This window comes from Brachycentrus maculatus, unplaced genomic scaffold (assembly GCF_059751285.1).
Source record: "Brachycentrus maculatus isolate JH-2025_06_01 unplaced genomic scaffold, ASM5975128v1 h1tg000458l, whole genome shotgun sequence".
In the NCBI taxonomy this organism is placed as follows: Eukaryota; Metazoa; Arthropoda; class Insecta; order Trichoptera; family Brachycentridae; genus Brachycentrus; species Brachycentrus maculatus.
The window spans coordinates 285158-304182 of NW_028281205.1; the positions used below are offsets into that span (position 1 = coordinate 285158).

Below are 19025 nucleotides of genomic sequence, written 5' to 3' on the forward strand. Positions count from 1 at the left end.
CGGCAGCATTGAATATTAATAAAAAATAACGGAACTTACTTGAAGTCGGGCAGATATCCGGTTGAAGACAGCGTTGAAGAAGTTCTGACTCAAGGCAAACAGAACTTTGCTGGCCAAATGTTTGAGCAAGCTCAGGTACTGCGCTTCCGTCTGCATGTCTAACATAATAACAAGTAACGTCGGTATACATGCCAACAATTTTTTTTTTTTAAATTAATTGCCCTACACATATCGCTCACTCCTTTCAACGTCATATATCAAAAAACTTGATTTTTCAGATTGTTTTTAAACTTTAAAAATATAATACAATGTGTTAAAAATAAATACCAAGCAACTTATTGAACTTTTTACTGTGCAACAGATCTTTTTAGGTAAAACCTGAAAGTTTTTTCTCCATTTGAAAAATATTTAGTATGTTTAAAAAAATAATTAAACAATACCTTTTCTTCAAAATGCAAAAATAACACTTTCTGCCCTGTAGCGGGTAAATATTAAGTTAAAAATATGCCTTTTTGCTGGAATATAGCACATTTTCTGGGCATTCCGAAAACATGCACTACTGAAAATTGACGATTTTTGATATATGACGTGGTTGAAAGGAGTGAGCGATATGTGATATGCGTCTTTTTTCCGCACCATTGCGCTCACTCTGTGCCAAAAATATTTAATGCAAGACAAAGGAAACACGCTAACAAAAAAGTACATCAGCTCCGTCCGAAAAGTGCCTATTATGGCAAAAAATAAATCAGGTATGAGTACAACAAACATTGTTTTCATAATTTTGTAGAAAAAAAACATGATTTTTTATCTACAGAATTAACACAGAAAATAACCCGAGAGTAGGGTGGTAAAAAAGAGAAATATGATGAAGAAGAATATGGAAAAGTCTGGGCATTTATGGGGCTGATGACCGTCATAGGCTGATTTAAGTGATCACTTTACACACGTGTAACATTCACCAATGCTACCCATTATTGAAGTTCTATATATATATATATATATATATATATATATATATATATATATATATATATATATATATATATATATATATATATATATATATATATATATATATATATATATATATATATATATATATATATATATATATATATATATATATATATATATATATATATATATATATATATATATATATATATATATATATATATATATATATATATATATATATATATATATATATATATATATATATATATATATATATATATATATATATATATATATATATATATATATATATATATATATATATATATATATATATATATATATATATATATATATATATATATATATATATATATATATATATATATATATATATATATATATATATATATATATATATATATATATATATATATATATATATATATATATATATATATATATATATATATATATATATATATATATATATATATATATATATATATATATATATATATATATATATATATATATGTATGTATGTATATATATATATATATATATATATATATATATATATATATATATATATATATATATATATATATATATATATATATATATATATATATATATATATATATATATATATATATATATATATATATATATATATATATATATATATATATATATATATATATATATATATATATATATATATATATATGAATAAGAACCAATTTTGAAACATTGTTCTTGAATCACTAGAACTTCATTAGAGACATCTATTGGTGAGATGAAAAGAAGATTTTATTGAGCAGAAATGCCAGAAAATATCATTTTAATTTTTTTATATTTAAGCTTATAATTTGACCATATAATTTATTCATAACATTTTGATAATTAATAATTGGAGATAATACAGATTTTGTGAACAAGTATTTGGACACATTTGTATTGGAAATATTTCTTTTTGATTATTTACAAAAATACTTTAATTTCTTACTATTTCTGTGAGCCTCAGCGGCTCATTATTAGAAATAGGTATCAAATTATGATAGAGTGACTCTGAAACTCTGACTCAAGAGTCCGCAACACTAACCACGTAACCACAACCCGATACATTTTACAGATAACAGGTTGAATAAAGATAACAATTCATAGCCGGTTTTATGTGCTTTAAAAACACAAAGAAATACACTTATTTTTTTTATTTCTTCATTAGCTTTCTGTGTCCTATTCTGCTGGATATAGGCCTCTTTTGTATACTTTCATATCTTCGGTCGGTTGCTGCTTGTAGCCAGATTTTACCCTCATAGAGGTTATGTCGCTGGACCATCTTTTTGAGGTCTTCCTAAAGATGTGTTTTCAAAATTTTCTGACTTTATGTATGTTTATTTATATGACATTTTTTAACTGGTCCACGCGGCTCGCATAACCGTATGTGTTTTCACAAAACATTCCCTGTACGCGGCTGACATAACCGTTTGTGTTTTTACTTTACTCCAAGTTTCGAACCTCAGTTCAACTTGGAGGGATTTTTTCATGGTGTGGAACTTTGGATCTTTCCTCGGCCTTATGACATCTGTTGAAATATCTGACTAATAATTTGTAACATCACAAGGAAAAATAAAAGAACTGATCCCTGATTTTTCTTGCGGTCGGTAATTAGTCCGCGCCATAATCATGCCCTATATCTGTCTCACTCTCGACGCTACGCATCGCCAGTGGATAAGAGTGACACACGATGCGTGCTTTGATTTATTTATGTTACGATCTAATTTGTTTATATTACGATATATTTCAAGAATAATGTGACACGAGTGTATTATAGAGTACCAAAAAGGCACAATGAATCCCATTGAACGTTTTTGCTTATTAAAATAAATCGTTTCTTTACTAAATACATGATAAAAGTAATCATTTAAAAAACGGCAAAATACCGCCGCGCACGGGCGTCTCTCAGCAACAAAGTGAACGCGGTTAAAAGGTTAATACACAGTGAACGTTTTCATAAGAATTTTGAAGTAAATATTAGAGTAAAAATCACTCTTGTCTTGCTTTTTGAAAGATGAAGAAGAATATGGAATTTGGGCATTTAGGGGGCTGACGACCGTAATAGTCTGGTTTAAGTGATCACTTTACACACGTGTAACATTCACCGATTCTACCCATTATTGACAACCACACTACACAAATTCTTGTAAGTTCTATATATATGAAACAATTTTGAAACATTTCAGCCCCATAAATGCCCAGACTTCCATATTCTTCTTCATATTTGATGAGATGTCAAAACAATAATATGAAAATAACTCCTGTAATTGGAGACAATCAAGATTTTGTGAACAAGTATTTGGACACACTCAAAATGTTGCTCCTTGAATCGCAGATATGCAGAATGTCGCAGATACTTCGTAGCACAAAAGAAAACTTATTTGTTTTTAACCACTTTTTTCTGATAAAAAGACACGTTTAACCCGTATGATGACAAAGTTCTTGTCAAAACCTGTTGGAGGAAATACCGATAAAAAGTGGTTAAAAACAAAGTAGTTTTAGTTTATAAAACTCTAGTCTTCATTTGTTTTAATCCCGGGATCTCCAGCATGAATGAACGCCGTAACCTAACAAAACCTAACCTAACCTAACCTTACCTTACCTACAGAGTCACAGATAATTTGCCACAATATTCAAGAGTAATGAAAGGTCATTACCGTGGTAGGGACTCATCAGTTTAATGGTCAGGGTACTGCACTGCTCGGTGGATAGAGCGCTGGGTCGCACATCGGGCGGTCCCAAGTTCATATCTTGAAGGAGCCAGTTATTTTTTCCTGTAATACAATAAATTAATATTAAATTTAACCTTTCCGGAGTACAAAAATTGATGTCCGACTTTTTCTGGGGAGTGGGTTCTTTTAACACGTTTTCGTCGGGACACGGCATTTGCCGTTTTTCGCGGACTGTCGGTCAACTGCGGGACACGGCAAATGCCGTTTTTGTCGACTGTCGGTTATCGGCGGGAAACGGCAATATACGGGTTTGTTATCAGCGTGAAATAAAACGCGTTGAAGGGTAATCTGCTACCTGGGTGCTAGGTGACAGTCTGTTGACGTTATTTGAGATGTCTTGTCCAGATTGGCTAGTGTGTCGCTTGTAAAGGCATCCCCAGAAATCTAGAGTTTTATGCGATCTCAATCTCAAGTTTAGTTTGAGCCATTTCACGTATTGGACTATTTTTCATACCGCTCGCACTGTTTTGTTTACTGTTTGGTGTGTTATTATTTGAATATATTAGCATTGTATAGGGAATGATACCTCGGAGGGGAAGACTATTTTTTAGAGTTTACAATGCTTCTAAAATTGTGAAATACGTAATACTTAATTAAAAATTATGATTATGATTTATTTTTGATGATCAAATGTCATTTATGATTTCTTTGAAAATTTCAATCGAAAATATTATTTGGTTTAGAAATTGTGTCAATTTTAAGAAAGCGATATATTTTTGCGCCAATCGCGAAAAACACCCGCTATAGGCTAGAGTCTATTGTTCGAAGCGCCCGACTACAATGTGTTAACATGAAAAAAAATATATATTATTTTCATAATTTCTATGTATTATGAAGATAGAAATTGTGTTAAAATAATTTTATTTAAAAAAAACACCTGTTTGAAATATTTTTCAATTATGACAAAATTACACACAAATATCCACAAATGTCATTGCTTTACATCATACTAACTGACAGACGGACTTCGATGTTCATTAACGTCCATACTCCTTTAAGGAAAATACGCACTGACGTTCATTTACGTCCATACTCCGGACTGGTTAGTACATTGTTGTTGGGCGGTTTTTTCATCAAACCTGACTCTAATTATACTCTGGAAGTCTGCCGCCCAGCCCTCAGTATACTAATCACAAGTAGCCGCAACACCCAATTCCCATCTGTACAATGTTTGCAGGCGTCTCTCGCGCTCTACCTAAAGTAAGCAAATAGAACGCTCGCAAGCGTCTCCCGCTCTCTACCGACAGTATGGAAAAGGACCCTAATTATACTCTGGCAGTCTGCCGCCCGACCCTCAGTATACTAATCACAAGTAGCCGCAATACCCAATTCCCATCTGTACAATGTTTGCAGGCGTCTCTCGCGCTCTACCTAAAGTAAGCAAATAGAACGCTCGCAAGCGTCTCCCGCTCTCTACCGACAGTATGGAAAAGGACCCTAATTATACTCTGGCAGTCTGCCGCCCGACCCTCAGTATACTAATCACAAGTAGCCGCAACACCCAATTCCCATCTGTACAATGTTTGCAGGCGTCTCTCGCGCTCTACCTAAAGTAAGCAAATAGAACGCTCGCAAGCGTCTCCCGCTCTCTACCAACAGTATGTAAAAGCCGCTTCTAGGCGTTTCCCGCAAACAATGTGTTAAGACAGGCGTCGTGGGGTAGTTAGGTAGATGCGGGTTCGACTCCCGCCATTGCATAATAAATTCAAGAAAGATTTATTTTCAATAGGTCTGGGTGTTTGTGATGTGTTTATTACATTTACCTTCCCTATCGTTACTATCCTACCTGCAGATAAGCCTCTTAAAGTAGAGGCTTTGCAGGTGTAAATTTATTTTTAAAATATATTACACGTACATGCATATATAAATTAAAAAGTTAATGTTCTTCGTTCAAAGTCTTCAATCACCTAAAATTATTCAATTATTTTGAAAAAAAATTTGACAAAGGTTGTGATCAAATGTGTGCGTTTTTATTTGTCACAAGTAAAAACAAGTTTTTCCAAAATGGCAGCGCCATCTATTGAACATAACAGCAACACAATTATATTTATATAAAACATTTACACTGGTGCAGTTTTTATTTTTTAATTCAAGCAAATATGTTCTTTATATCGTTGACTATGAAAGGTTAAAACAAATAGAAAAAAAATTAGACGTTAACCGATGACGGGTCCTAAGCATAAGTTATTTTGCCTCGGTGTAGACATTACCGATAAACTGGCATATCTCTCTCAGGAGCAGTTTGACGTTCATAGCTTCGTCGAATTTGGTGGTGTCCTTGGGCACCGCGCTGAGGCAGCTCTCCAGGGTGTCCAGGATGATGAGCAGGCTCTCGTAGTACGACTTCTCCACGTCTGAAGGGTGCGGGCGCATGTTGTTGCCGCACAGTGGCTGGAACTGGAAACAAAACCAAATGGTGGACATGGTTGTGGCGATGTACGTACGTTGTCGACGGTAGAACCTACTCGAGCACCACACAGTGGACCAAAAAACCCTTATCCGCATATAAACGCTGCACTGGGTGAGACAGTATTCGTAGATGTCTCACCCAGTGCTTTATGTAGCGTTTCACCATAGATGTCTCTAGTGAAATTCTAGTTTATTCAAGCAGTCGGTTTCAAAATTGATCAATTTAATTAAAAGCTTCAAGAATTTGATTAGTGTGAATGTCAATCATGGGTAGAATTGGTGAAAGTTACACATATCGCTCACTCCTTTCAATAACGTCATAAATCAAAAATCGTCAATTTTCAGTAGTGCATGTTTTCAGAATGCCCAGAACATGTACTATATCCCAGCAAAAGCGGCATATTTTTAACTTAATATTTACCTTCGCTACAGGGCAGAAAATGTTGTTTTTGCATTTTGAAGAAAAGGTGTCGTTTAATTCTTTTTTAAAATCTACTAAATATTTTTCAAATGGAAAAAAAACATTCAGGTTTCACCTAAAAAGATCTGTTGCACAGTAACAGGTTCAATAAGTGGCTTGATATTTATTTTTAATAAATTGTATTATATTTTTAAACTTTAAAAACATTCTCCTGAAAAATCAAGTTTTTTGATTTATGACGTTGAAAGGAGTAAGCGACATATGCCGTTGCAAACACTGCTCCTTCAAAAGCATCCGCTTTTGTCCACCTCCGCAGACACGCTCAGCACGCTCGGCTACTGTTCTGAAGGGCCCGGGTTCGATTCCCAGGGGGGGTCAAACAAATATAAGTGACTTTTTCACTCTAATATTTATTCAACATAACTCTGGGCTGGTATCTGAAGCGGAGGGCTGATCACCTTTCCTTCGTGTGTTAACGATCTAGATAACACTGCGTTTATATAATGCAGTGCCCTATGCACCATTGGGGTGCGGATAAGGGTTCGGATGAATGTATTACTGTGATGCATTACGCACTGTTGTTGGATTTCTTTCTTATGTTAGTGTAGGTGTGGAATCTAATCCGCGACATCAGTTTTGCGGTCTTTTTTTGGGTTTGAAAAAAAAAAGTTGAACGGAGCAAGCGACATGTGCCGTTGCAAACACCGCTTCTTCAATAGCATCAAGTGGATGATTATAATCCAGGATTCGGATCTCACATACTAATATAAGAGTTTCTGCTTAATAAAAAGCTTCTTTACATCTCACCAATAGATGTCTCTAGTGAAGTTCTTATGATTCATGAACAAGGTTTCTAAATTGGTTCATATATCGCTCACTCCTTTCAAGAACGTCATAAATCAAAAATTGTCAATTTTCAGTTGTACATGTTTTCAGAATGCCCAGAAAATGTACTATATCCCAGCAAAAGCGGCATATTTTTAACTTAATATTCTAATACTCGTTATAGGGCAGAAAGTGTGGTTTTTGCATTTTGAAGAAAAGGTATTGTTTAATTATTTTTTTTAATATACTAAATATTTTTCGAATGGAGAAAAAACCTTCAGGTTTCACCTAAAAAGATCTGTTGCACAGTAACAGGTTCAATAAGTGGCTTGATATTTATTTTTAATAAATTGTATTATATTTTTAAACTTTAAAAACGTTCTCCCGAAAAAACAAGTTTTTTGATTTACGACGTTCTTGAAAGGAGTAAGCGACATGTGCCGTTGCAAACACTGCTCCTTCAAAAGCATCCGCTTTTGTCCACCTCCGCAGACACGCTCAGCACGTTCGGCTACCGTTCTGAAGGCCCCGGGTTCGATTCCCAGGGGGGGTCAAATAAATCTAAGTGATTTTTTCACTCTAATATTTATTCAACATAACTCTGGGCTGGTATCTGAAGCGGAGGGCTGATCACCTTTCCTTCGTGTGTTAACGATCTAGATAACACTGCGTTTATATAATGCAGTGCCCTATGCACCATTGGGGTGCGGATAAGGGTTCGGATGAATGTATAACTGTGATGCATTACGCACTGTTGTTGGATTTCTTTCTTATGTTAGTGTAGGTGTGGAATCTAATCCGCGACATCAGTTTTGCGGTCTTTTTTTGGGTTTGAAAAAAAAAAGTTGAACGGAGCAAGCGACATGTGCCGTTGCAAACACCGCTTCTTCAATAGCATCAAGTGGATGATTATAATCCAGGATTCGGATCTCACATACTAATATAAGAGTTTCTGCTTAATAAAAAGCTTCTTTACATCTCACCAATAGATGTCTCTAGTGAAGTTCTAGTGATTCATGAACAAGGTTTCTAAATTGGTTCATATATATAGAACTTCCAAGAATTTCAGTAGTGTGGTTGTCAATAATGGGTAGAATTGGTGAATGTTACACATGTGTAAAGTGATCACTTAAACCAGCCTATGACGGTCGTAAGCCCCGTAAATGCCCAGACTTCCATATTCTTCTTCATCTTTGATGAGATGTCAAAAAATAAGATGATAATTAGATAAAAGAGAAAAAGAATAAAGCTCTCACCAGCTCATTGACTCTCTGCAGTATCTTGGTGAGCCCCGAGATGACGAGGGAGAATCTGTGTCGGCTTATCTGGATGAGACACGCCCGGCACTGCTCCTCGTTGTAGCGGGAGTGCGTGGTTTGGGGACTCTGGCGGCACGGTAGCTGGAAAAATGAGGAAAATTGTCAAGTTCCGGGTCAAAGTTCCAGTCATTCACTTGCTCACGTGAACGACTGGAATCTTTGCAGTTTTCAGATTATTCATCAACCAATCACACGTCATTTCCTGTAGTTTTCTGGATAAAGTATATTTTTTCTTAAGTAACTTTATATTACACTAATATAAATTATTATTTATATTGATCCAATACTATATAATCCAACGCCAGAAAATATCATTTTCATTTTTAACATTTAAGCTTATAATTTCACCCGATAATTTATTTACAACATTTTGAGTGTGTCCAAATACATACTAAAAAACGAGTTTCTGCTCAATAAAAAGCTTCTTTTCATCTCACCAATAGATGTCTCTAGTGAAGTTTTAGTGATTGAAAATTGGTTCATATATATGAAAAAGGGTAATTTTACAATTTTATTAAATTGACAATTATATATATATATATATATATATATATATATATATATATATATATATATATATATATATATATATATATATATATATATATATGTATATATGTATATATGTATATATGTATATATATATATATATATATATATATATATATATATATATATATATATATATATATATATATATATATATATATGTATATGTATATGTATATATATATATATATATATATATATATATATATATATATATATATATATATATATATATATATATATATATATATATATATATATATATACATATACATATACATATACATATACATATACATATACATATACATATACATATACATATACATATACATATACATATACATATACATATACATATACATATACATATACATATACATATACATATATATATATATATATATATATATATATATATATATATATATATATATATATATATATATATATATATATATATATATATATATATATATATATATATACATATATATTCTTCTATGTTTTCTACTTGGATTCTAATAAGTTACTGTTATAAGTAATATATGATATATACAACAGATAGTTTAAAAAAAAATATTATTAATAATTAGTTATTTTTCATATTTTATTTTTTCTCATTTGTTTAACGCAATTTTAAAAAAATATTTGCAACTCATACTATGTCTATATATGCAAATCTTAATACAGATTTTTTCTTTTAAAATATGATTTAGTACTCTATCGCGATGTCGATTAGTTGCCGTTAAAGTAATATAAAGAAAATTTAATGACATGACTTTTTTAAATATATTAAATGTATAACGTTTTATATTTCATACATAAATGTATTAATTAAATGTATGGAAATTACGTTCTTGCGCTTTTTATGCAAATCGTGTTGACGTTCATCAAAAGCTTCTGCCTTATCAATGAAACTTGTGTTTTTGTCGTATCTTACACAGTTACCATTCTCTAACGAGTACCTACTGCTCGTATTTAATATCGTAGAGAAGCGAATAAACAAAATATATCCGAACCATGAATCGCAACAGGCATATTCATTCATGCAAAGGGGTAGCAAGTATTGATTTTACGATTGACAGATACCCGAGCTTTTGCGAAAGCTCGTATTTACATAAAATACGTAAGGGATACATACCTGATCCTCGAATCGGGCAATCAGCGAGCTGGCCCACTCGCCCGGCTTTTGTGTACCCATGACGAGTCGTTGCACAGTAATAAATCACATTTAAACTTTTATTTTGACAGCGGAGATACCGACACCACCCGCCGAAACCTTCCCAGACGCTATTTAATATTGCGCATGCGCATACTGGAGTGTTGCCACTCAAAAGACCTTGAAGGCTGTCAAATATAGATGTGTCTAAATGAGTAATCGTTACTTTTCTGTCACTCGATTGGGATGATGGCGTTACATTTTATGAGTTTAATTTCTTTCTAGCTAAAATTTTTGGTGTCGAATCTCCAAGCATATTAACATTTTTAAATTATGTAAAAGAAAAATCCTCCGGTGCCAGTGTTTTTGCCTAGAATTTTCACTCACGAATTTCATGAAATTATAGCAGCTTGAAATATTAAGAGTATGAGTAAATCCACACACGAGTAGGTATACTACAATATAAATTTATAAAGTTGGCGCCTAAGTAGGGCCATGGTAGGCGGTGTTACATAAACCATGGCCAGATTTCAACTCCGTAAACATTTTTTCTTCATAATAATGAGGAGGTCGTCGATATGCTCATTCACACATACCAGATCTCCAGAATGACAAGGGAATCAATTTTGCACAATGCTTGGTACAAATTTGTAATTTTTACCTATCTTTATTTCCAATAAAAAAATATTATTTTAAATAAAAGTACGTACTTATTTACGATTCATTTTCTTCAAGTTGCAACACTAACATTTTCTTTTCAGCGGTACATGCGCACTTTATATAAATTTTAAAACTAACTAACTAACTAGCGAGTGTTTTTGCCTAGAATTTTCACTCATGAATTACATGAAATTATAGTAACTTTAAACATAAAGAGTAAATCCACTCACGAGTAGGCATAGGCTATGAAACTTATAAAGTTGAAGCCTGAGTAGGGACATGTTTATCATGTCCCTACTCAGGCTTCAACTTCTTCATAAATGGTGTTGCATAAGCCGTAGCTAGATTTCAGAGTCACTTGGACGTTAGGTAATTCAAAAAAAAAAATAACTAACTAACCATCACGCCGCTTCCCCGCAGGGGTAGGCAGAGAGAATAGAGCGCCACACCACTCTGTCCTTGCAAATATTCTTCGCCTCTTCCACGTTCATGCATCTCCTCATACATACCCGCCGATTGTTACGACTCCTAACCTGACCACTTTCAAGTATTTGGCACACCTGATCGTGCCATGTTTTAAAAAGAATAAAATAAAATATAAATATAAATTTTAAAAAGACCAATATAAATATAATATACATATATGTATATATTTTTCTTCTTTGTTATCAATAAAACACTAATTCTTCTCACGCTTATCCTCAGCCAATGGTGCATAAGGCACTGCATCCTATATAAACATATTTTTTTATTTTTAAACCCTTATCCGCACCCCAATGGTGCATAGGGCACTGCGTCATATAAACGCAGAGTTATCTTGATCGTTTACACATGAAGGAAAGGTGATCAGCCCTCCGCTTCAGGTACCAGTCCAGGGTAATATTGAATAAATATTACAGTGAAAAAATCACTTATATTTATTTGACCCCCCTGGGAATCGACCCGGGACCTCCAGACCATTACACTACGGAGGCGGACAAAATATTATTAAATACAGGAGGAAAAGGTGATTAACCCTTGGCTTCAGGTAATTTTAAATAAGTACTAGAGTGAAAAATCACTTATTTATTTTGTCAAAACATATTTATTTTGAAATCCTGGGGATCTAACTCGGGACCTCCAACATGGTAGCCAAACGCGCTGACCACTACACCACGGAGCCAGATAAAGCTAGATCCACTAATTAGTAGATATTCAAAAATAATCTTCAAACATTATCTTCACAAAATGATGAAAAGTACAAAAAATTGTCTTAATTTTTCAATGATTTATTACTACTACTACTACCATCACACCGTTTCTCCGCAGGGGTAGGCAGAGAGGATGGAACGCCACACTCTTCTGTCCTGACATACACTCCTCGCCTCCTTCACATCCATACATCTAGTCATACATGCCCTCCGATTACGCAGACTTTTGACACCGCCAGATTTTAGGTTCTGATTGATCTGATCGTGCCAAGTCTTTTTCGGTCGTCCACGTTCTGTTTTCCCTCTCACATTCGCCACATATATTTTCTTAGTCATTCTCTCGCTATCCATTCGCTCCGCATGTCCATACCACCGCAAAGAGCTCTTCCTAATCTTTTCAATTATTCCTCGTTCAGCCTTACATTTCTTTCTTATATCGTCGTTTTTAATTCTGTCATACAATGATTTTCCACACATTCGTCTGAGGGAGCGCATTTCAGGAGTGATTGGGAATAAGAATATGTCCATGGAAGCCAAGCTAGCGGTTCACAACGGCGTGCTAGTACCGACACTAATGTATGGAAGCGAAACATGGAACTGGCAAAGGAAGGATGAAAGCAGAGTGAATGCTGTTGAAATGCGCTCCCTCTATGATTTATTGATTGGTGTAAATAAAATATGGGCAATTTCATTTGATGTCAAGAGTCGGTTAAGGTACCTTATTTTATAAAATTCATATTACAGCTTAAAACTTGTTTCTTCCACATTAGTTTATGCGAATGTTTTAAATATATTTCATTAACTGAGAACACAACTTAGCCTAGGCAATAGATAGACATTGTGTTATCTTTAATAATATTTTATGTGTTATGTGTTGAGATGGTTTGGACATGTAGAACAAATGAGTGAGGAAAGAACGGCGAAACAAATTTATGAGTCGAATGTAATTGGAAAAAGGAGCAGAGAAAGACCGAGAAAAACTTGGCACGATCAGGTATGCCAAATACTTGAAAGTAGTCAGGTTAGGAGTCGAAACAATCGGCGAGTGTGTATGAGATGCATGAACGTGGAAGAGGCGAGGAATGTTTGAGGAAAGACAGAGTGGTGTGGCGTTCTATTCTCTCTGCCTACCCCTGCGGGGAAGCGGCGTGATGGTTAGTTAGTTAGTTAGCCCTTATAATTTTGCAAATAAATAATTGACCTTCATTTGCGCGTTTCCGTCTTCCTCGTCATAAGTGTTCCAGTACCATTAGTCGCTACATTTTCCTTTAAAAATTATATTGATATAAAATGCATAAGTTTGTCTTGTATACTTAACCCTTACTGGTCCAATGTCGAATCTCATTTGACATAGATTTTTTGCTCCTTGGTACCATGTCGGATGTTATTCCACATTTTTTAAATCATTAATAACAATGAATCATGTTGATACGTTCATTATTGTAGACCAAATACAGATTTAATTTTTTTTTGTACTGGGCTCAAGCAACACATCAAAGTTCAAGTAGCCCCATTTTACGGAACTCAGTATGATTTGATCGGTTTGGTGACGTGTTCTCTTTGTGTTTATACTCAGTACAGTTAAGAAGCGAAACATCGTGCTTCACTCAATTTATTAGCATCGCTTTGCTACACCACATTCTACTGTCCTGACATACACTCCTCGCCTCCTTCACATCCATACATCTAGTCATACATTCCCCTTCCACTACGTAGACTTTTGACACCGCCAGATTTTAGGTTCTGATTGATCTGATCGTGCCAAGTCTTTTTCGGTCGTCCTTGTTCTGTTTTCCCGCTCACATTCGCCACATATATTTTCTTTGTCATTCTCTCGTTATCCATTCGCTCCACATGTCCATACCACCGTAAAGGACTCTTCCTAATCTTTTCAATTATTCCTCGTTCAACCTTACATTCCTTTCTTATATCTTCATTTTTAATTCTGTCATACAATGATTTTCCACACATTCGTCTGAGGGAGCGAATTAAAAAAATTATATTGATATAAAATGCATAAGTTTGTCTTGTACACTTAACCCTTACTGGTCCAATGTGGAATCTCATTTGACATAGATTTTTTGCTCTTAGGTACCATGTCGGATGTTATCCCACATTTTTCATCATTAGTATTATTTATTTAAATTCCAAGCTTACATTTTTGTCACTCGTATCTATTACAACAGTATGTGGAGCAGAGTAAAAAATATTTTTTTCAAATTCAAATGTAACTGTCTACCTACATTTTTTTTTAATTTTGGGGGACCGGAAAGAGTTAAGTATGTTATTGGTTTTATGAAGCTAACTGTGTAGGCTTCTAGCCACACCGTCAAATTAGCACCACCGAAAAATACGAACATGACAAATTTGCAACGGAGATTCCCGAACGAAATCAATGATCGCGGCGAGCCGAGAAGAAAAGGACGAGGTCACCTACACCGTTTGGTCCGAACGGACGTGTTTATCTAGCTTCACATTTTTACTTCCATAGTTCATAAATTCATTAGATTAAGTATTAATAGTAATTATCAATAGTAATTGTAGTGTACAAGCTTATATAAATAAACGATCTTTAAGTAGAATTCTTTAAATATCATTTTCTGGCTTCCCGTTTCAATAACTCACACGTGATTCTTTCACGTGTCATCAGACAATAGCAACATGCTATAAATGGCCACCCCAACGTAGCAATCCGCTACACACACACATCAGGTGGCCATATTGGCGACCCCGGACGTTCTTAGGTCACTAAAACTGTTTTCTTCTTCCTAGTTACAAGTTATCGTCTTTGTAGATTGTTTGGGTCAGCTCTCCTCGTCCACAGACTGTAGGTCCTTCTGTCATGGACAATGTCACCAAAGCCAAGCCTTTGAATGATTTCTGCAGCATCCATGAATTCTTTGGTTTTCCTCTAGATGTCTTTTGAGGAAGATCCATGGCAATCACCTGGTTTGCAATATTCTCTCTCTTATTAACTGTTCTCTATGTCCTATGAAGGATGAAAGTAGACTGAATGCAGTCGAAATGCGATCTCTCAGAAGAATGTGCGACAAAACGATGTATGATAGATGTGCGAATAGTGAAATAAGGAAGGAATGCAAAGCTGAGATAAGCATTATCGATAAAATTAAGAAAGGTGTGTTGAGATGGTTTGGACATGTAGAACGAATGAGTGAGGAAAGAACGGTAAAACAAATTAATGAGGCGAATGTTATTGGGAAAAGAAGCAGAGGAAGTCCGAGAAAAACATAGCACTATCAGGTATGCCAAATACTTGAAAGTGGTCAGGTTAGGAGTTGTAACAATCGGCGTGTATGTATGAGGAGATGCATGAACGTGGAAGAGGCGAAGAATGTTTGCAAGGACAGAGTGGTGTGGCGCTCTATTCTCTCTGCCTACCCCTGCGGGGAAGCGGCGTGATGGTTAGTTAGTTAGTTAGTTAGTATGTCCTATTAACTGCTCTACCTTTAGCCGCTTGTGCTCTACACGGAATTTTACCGTCCGGCAGTCCGGTTTTGAAAAATAAGAGCGACTACGGCAGTTAAGCGTGATCGAATTTACACGCAACGCGTTCACACACCAATCAAGAGCACAGATCCGAAGAAAGATGAACAAAAAAGAAAAAGGAAAATAAAAAGAAAGATTTACAACAAAGTGTTTTTTATTTAACTCATAAGTGAACATGTAATAATTGCATTAACCATAAAAGAAAACTTAAGAAAATATACAATATAATATAAACCATTTCCCGGAATTTTCATCATCAATCTCAGTTAGGCAAAGCTCATTTTGTGATGGTAAATTTTTTATATTACCATAGAACGGGGCTACTTGAACTTTGATGTGTTACTTGAGCCCAGTACAATAAGTGTCACCCTATCAGGGAAACAATGAATCATGTCGATACGTTCATTATTGTAGACCAAATACAGATTTCAATATTTTTTTGTACTGGGCTCAAGTAACACATCAAAGTTCAAGTAAGGTACTAAGGTACTGTAACCCCGTTCTAGGGTACTGTAGAAGTCAGTGATGTATAATTTTTCTATTTTTGTATTCATCAAATGGTTATAATTAAAAAATAAATATAAAACCGGGTTTTATGTATTTCAAGGCTCCGTAAAATATTTAGTGTTACGAAAGGGTCCATCATCAAAAATGTTTGAGAATGGTTGGCCAAGTCATCAAACATCAGATAGTAAGCAATTCAAGTGCTTCAATTTCTAAATACCCTTTTTTTATAAAAACGATACTTGAGTCAGCACATTTCAAAAAAAAAAACACTCATTTGGGAAATGAAAATTGTCAAATTACAAACTTTTTTATAGTAAAATTACACATATCGCTCACTCCTTTCACAACATCATATCGTAGTCATACAAGAGAAAGTGACCAAGTGCATTTTTTATAAAAACGTGATCATCGACTATTTGATATCTTACTAGCTTAATATTGCCCTGAAAAACATCCCAAAGGATTTTAAACTTGTAAGTATAATATATTGACTTGGTAAAAATGACTAACTGCATTAATGTTTATTTTATTGCCAAGCAAAAGTGACTTAAATGGCCCTCCTGAACATTTTACGTTTTGTTAGTTGGTCACTTTCTCCTGTACGACTACGATATATAAAATAAAACTTGATTTTTCAGGAGATCATTTTTTAGGTTTAAGAATATAATGAAATGTATTAAGAATAAAAATCAAGCCAATTATTGAACTTTTTACTGTGCAACAGATCTTTTTAGGTAAAACCTGAATGCTTTTTCTCCATTTGAAAAATATTTAGTATATTTAAAAAAAATAATTAAACAATAACTTTTCTTCGAAATGCAAAAACAACACTTTCTGCCCTGTAGCGGGTAAACATTAAGTTAAAAATATGCTGCTTTTGCTGGGATATAGTACATTTTATGGGCATTTCGAAAACATGCACAACTGAAAATTGTCGATTTTTAATATATGACGTTGTTGAAAGGTGTGAGCGATGTATGTAATTATGGCACCTCACAAAAGCTCAGAGCAAGAAACTTGCAAGTTTCGAAAACAGGTGCCTGAGGCTCATACTTGGTGTAAAGTGGTATGACTTGGTCAGGAATGAGGATGTGAGGAGAAGAACCCAACAGCCCCTCATACTGGTGTAGTACATAAGTCCTGAAGAGGAGAAGGTGGACATGGTTGGGACAAGTCCTTAGAATAAGAGCATCAAGCCATCGTGTCTCTTCTTCCAACCCCGAGGATGCCTGACAACCATTCATCGACTATACTCAGCGGAACTTCGAGATGCGGGACTGACCTGGGATGAAGCTAAGGAGATGGCGCGTGACAGAGTGACCCGGAGTCGTCTCCTGTTGGCCATATCGCTCATTTCTTTCAACAACGTCATATATCAAAAATCATCAATTTTCAGTTGTGTATGTTTTCGAAATGCCCAGAAAATGTACTATATCCCAGCAAAAGCGGCATATTTTTAACTAAATATTTACCCGCTACAGGGCAGAAAGTGTTGTTTTTGCATTTTGAAGAAAAAATATTGTTTAATTACTTCTTTTCAATTGTATATATTTTTCAAATGGAGAAAAAAACCTTCAAGTTTTACCTAAAAAGATCTAGTGCACAGTAAAAAGTCCAATAAATGGCTTGGTATTTATTTTTTATAGATTTTATTATATTTTTAAACTTTAAAAACGATTTCCTGAAAAATCAAGTTTTTTGAAATATGACATTGTTGAAAGGAGTGAGTGATATGCTCCACCTAGGGAGCGAACATGTGAAAAAGAATGAAAGAAGAAGAATTATTGCACACATTATGGATAAAACAAATACAGACATTTCATCGGCTAACATTATTTACAAATACAATCATAACAAATAAAAAATCCGCAACGTAGTATTTCTTGTTTTCTAACCCTACCCGTGTCATATTAAATATAGTTTAATGCAAAATATCACAATGCAAACTGTCCGTCTCAGTCAGCTGTTTGAGCTGTAGCATTGGCCAGAATCGTGAACATCTCAGTGAGCCTGTATTCCTACTTTGTATGTGTGTATGTGTCTATATGTATTATCCTTCACCTTAGGGCATTGCATCATATATAAGCAGAGTTTTCTTGATCGTTAAATACATGAAGGAGAGGTGATTAGCCATGCGCTTTAAATACCAGTCCAGGGTAATATTAACACATTGTTTGCAAGAAACACTTAAAAGTGTCTTTTACATACTGTTGTAGAGAACGGGAGACGCTTATAAGCAAATATAACGCTATTCGCTTACTTTTGGTAGAGCGCAAAAGACGCCAAAGATATTGTAATAGGAATTTTTTTACAACCCTAGTTAGTATACCAATTACAGTCGGGGTTGATGAAAAAACCGCCCGACAACAATGTGTTAAATAAATATGAATAGAGTGTAGAATCCCTTATATTTATTTAGAACCCCCAGGGAATTGAATCCGTTAACTCAGCGCGGTAGCCGAACGCGCTGACCACTACACTAAAGAGGTGGAAACGTATGCATTTACCATGTAACTTATTGTTTCGGCATTCGCTTTGAAGTAAGGCATGATTAAAATATAAATTAAACGCCTGTTTTTTTACTACTTCAGTATTATATTCAAACCTGTAGAAGGAAGCATCTGTAGCTTCCGAAACTTCTTCTCCGTCTTATTCCTCATTGCTGAAGGTTGTGACCCTTGCAGAAGACTCTTATTTATTGTAACTGCAGACAGTTGGTAGAAT

General features: G+C 34.4%; 1 protein-coding gene across 1 annotated transcript in view; it reads right to left on the reverse strand.

Moving 5' to 3' along the window:
- The window catches only part of LOC148302382 (neurofibromin-like), a 92803-nt gene extending 82246 nt beyond the window's left edge, over positions 1-10557 (reverse strand). The window contains exons 1-5 of the mRNA XM_088271692.1: positions 10420-10557; positions 8664-8807; positions 5963-6149; positions 3678-3794; positions 40-158 (exon numbers count right to left, since the gene is read on the reverse strand). Coding sequence (XP_088127818.1) covers positions 40-158; positions 3678-3794; positions 5963-6149; positions 8664-8807; positions 10420-10479 — 627 coding nt within the window. The 5' untranslated portion in view covers positions 10480-10557. The remainder of the gene's footprint in view (positions 1-39; positions 159-3677; positions 3795-5962; positions 6150-8663; positions 8808-10419) is intronic.
- Between the last annotated feature and the right edge of the window lie 8468 nt (positions 10558-19025).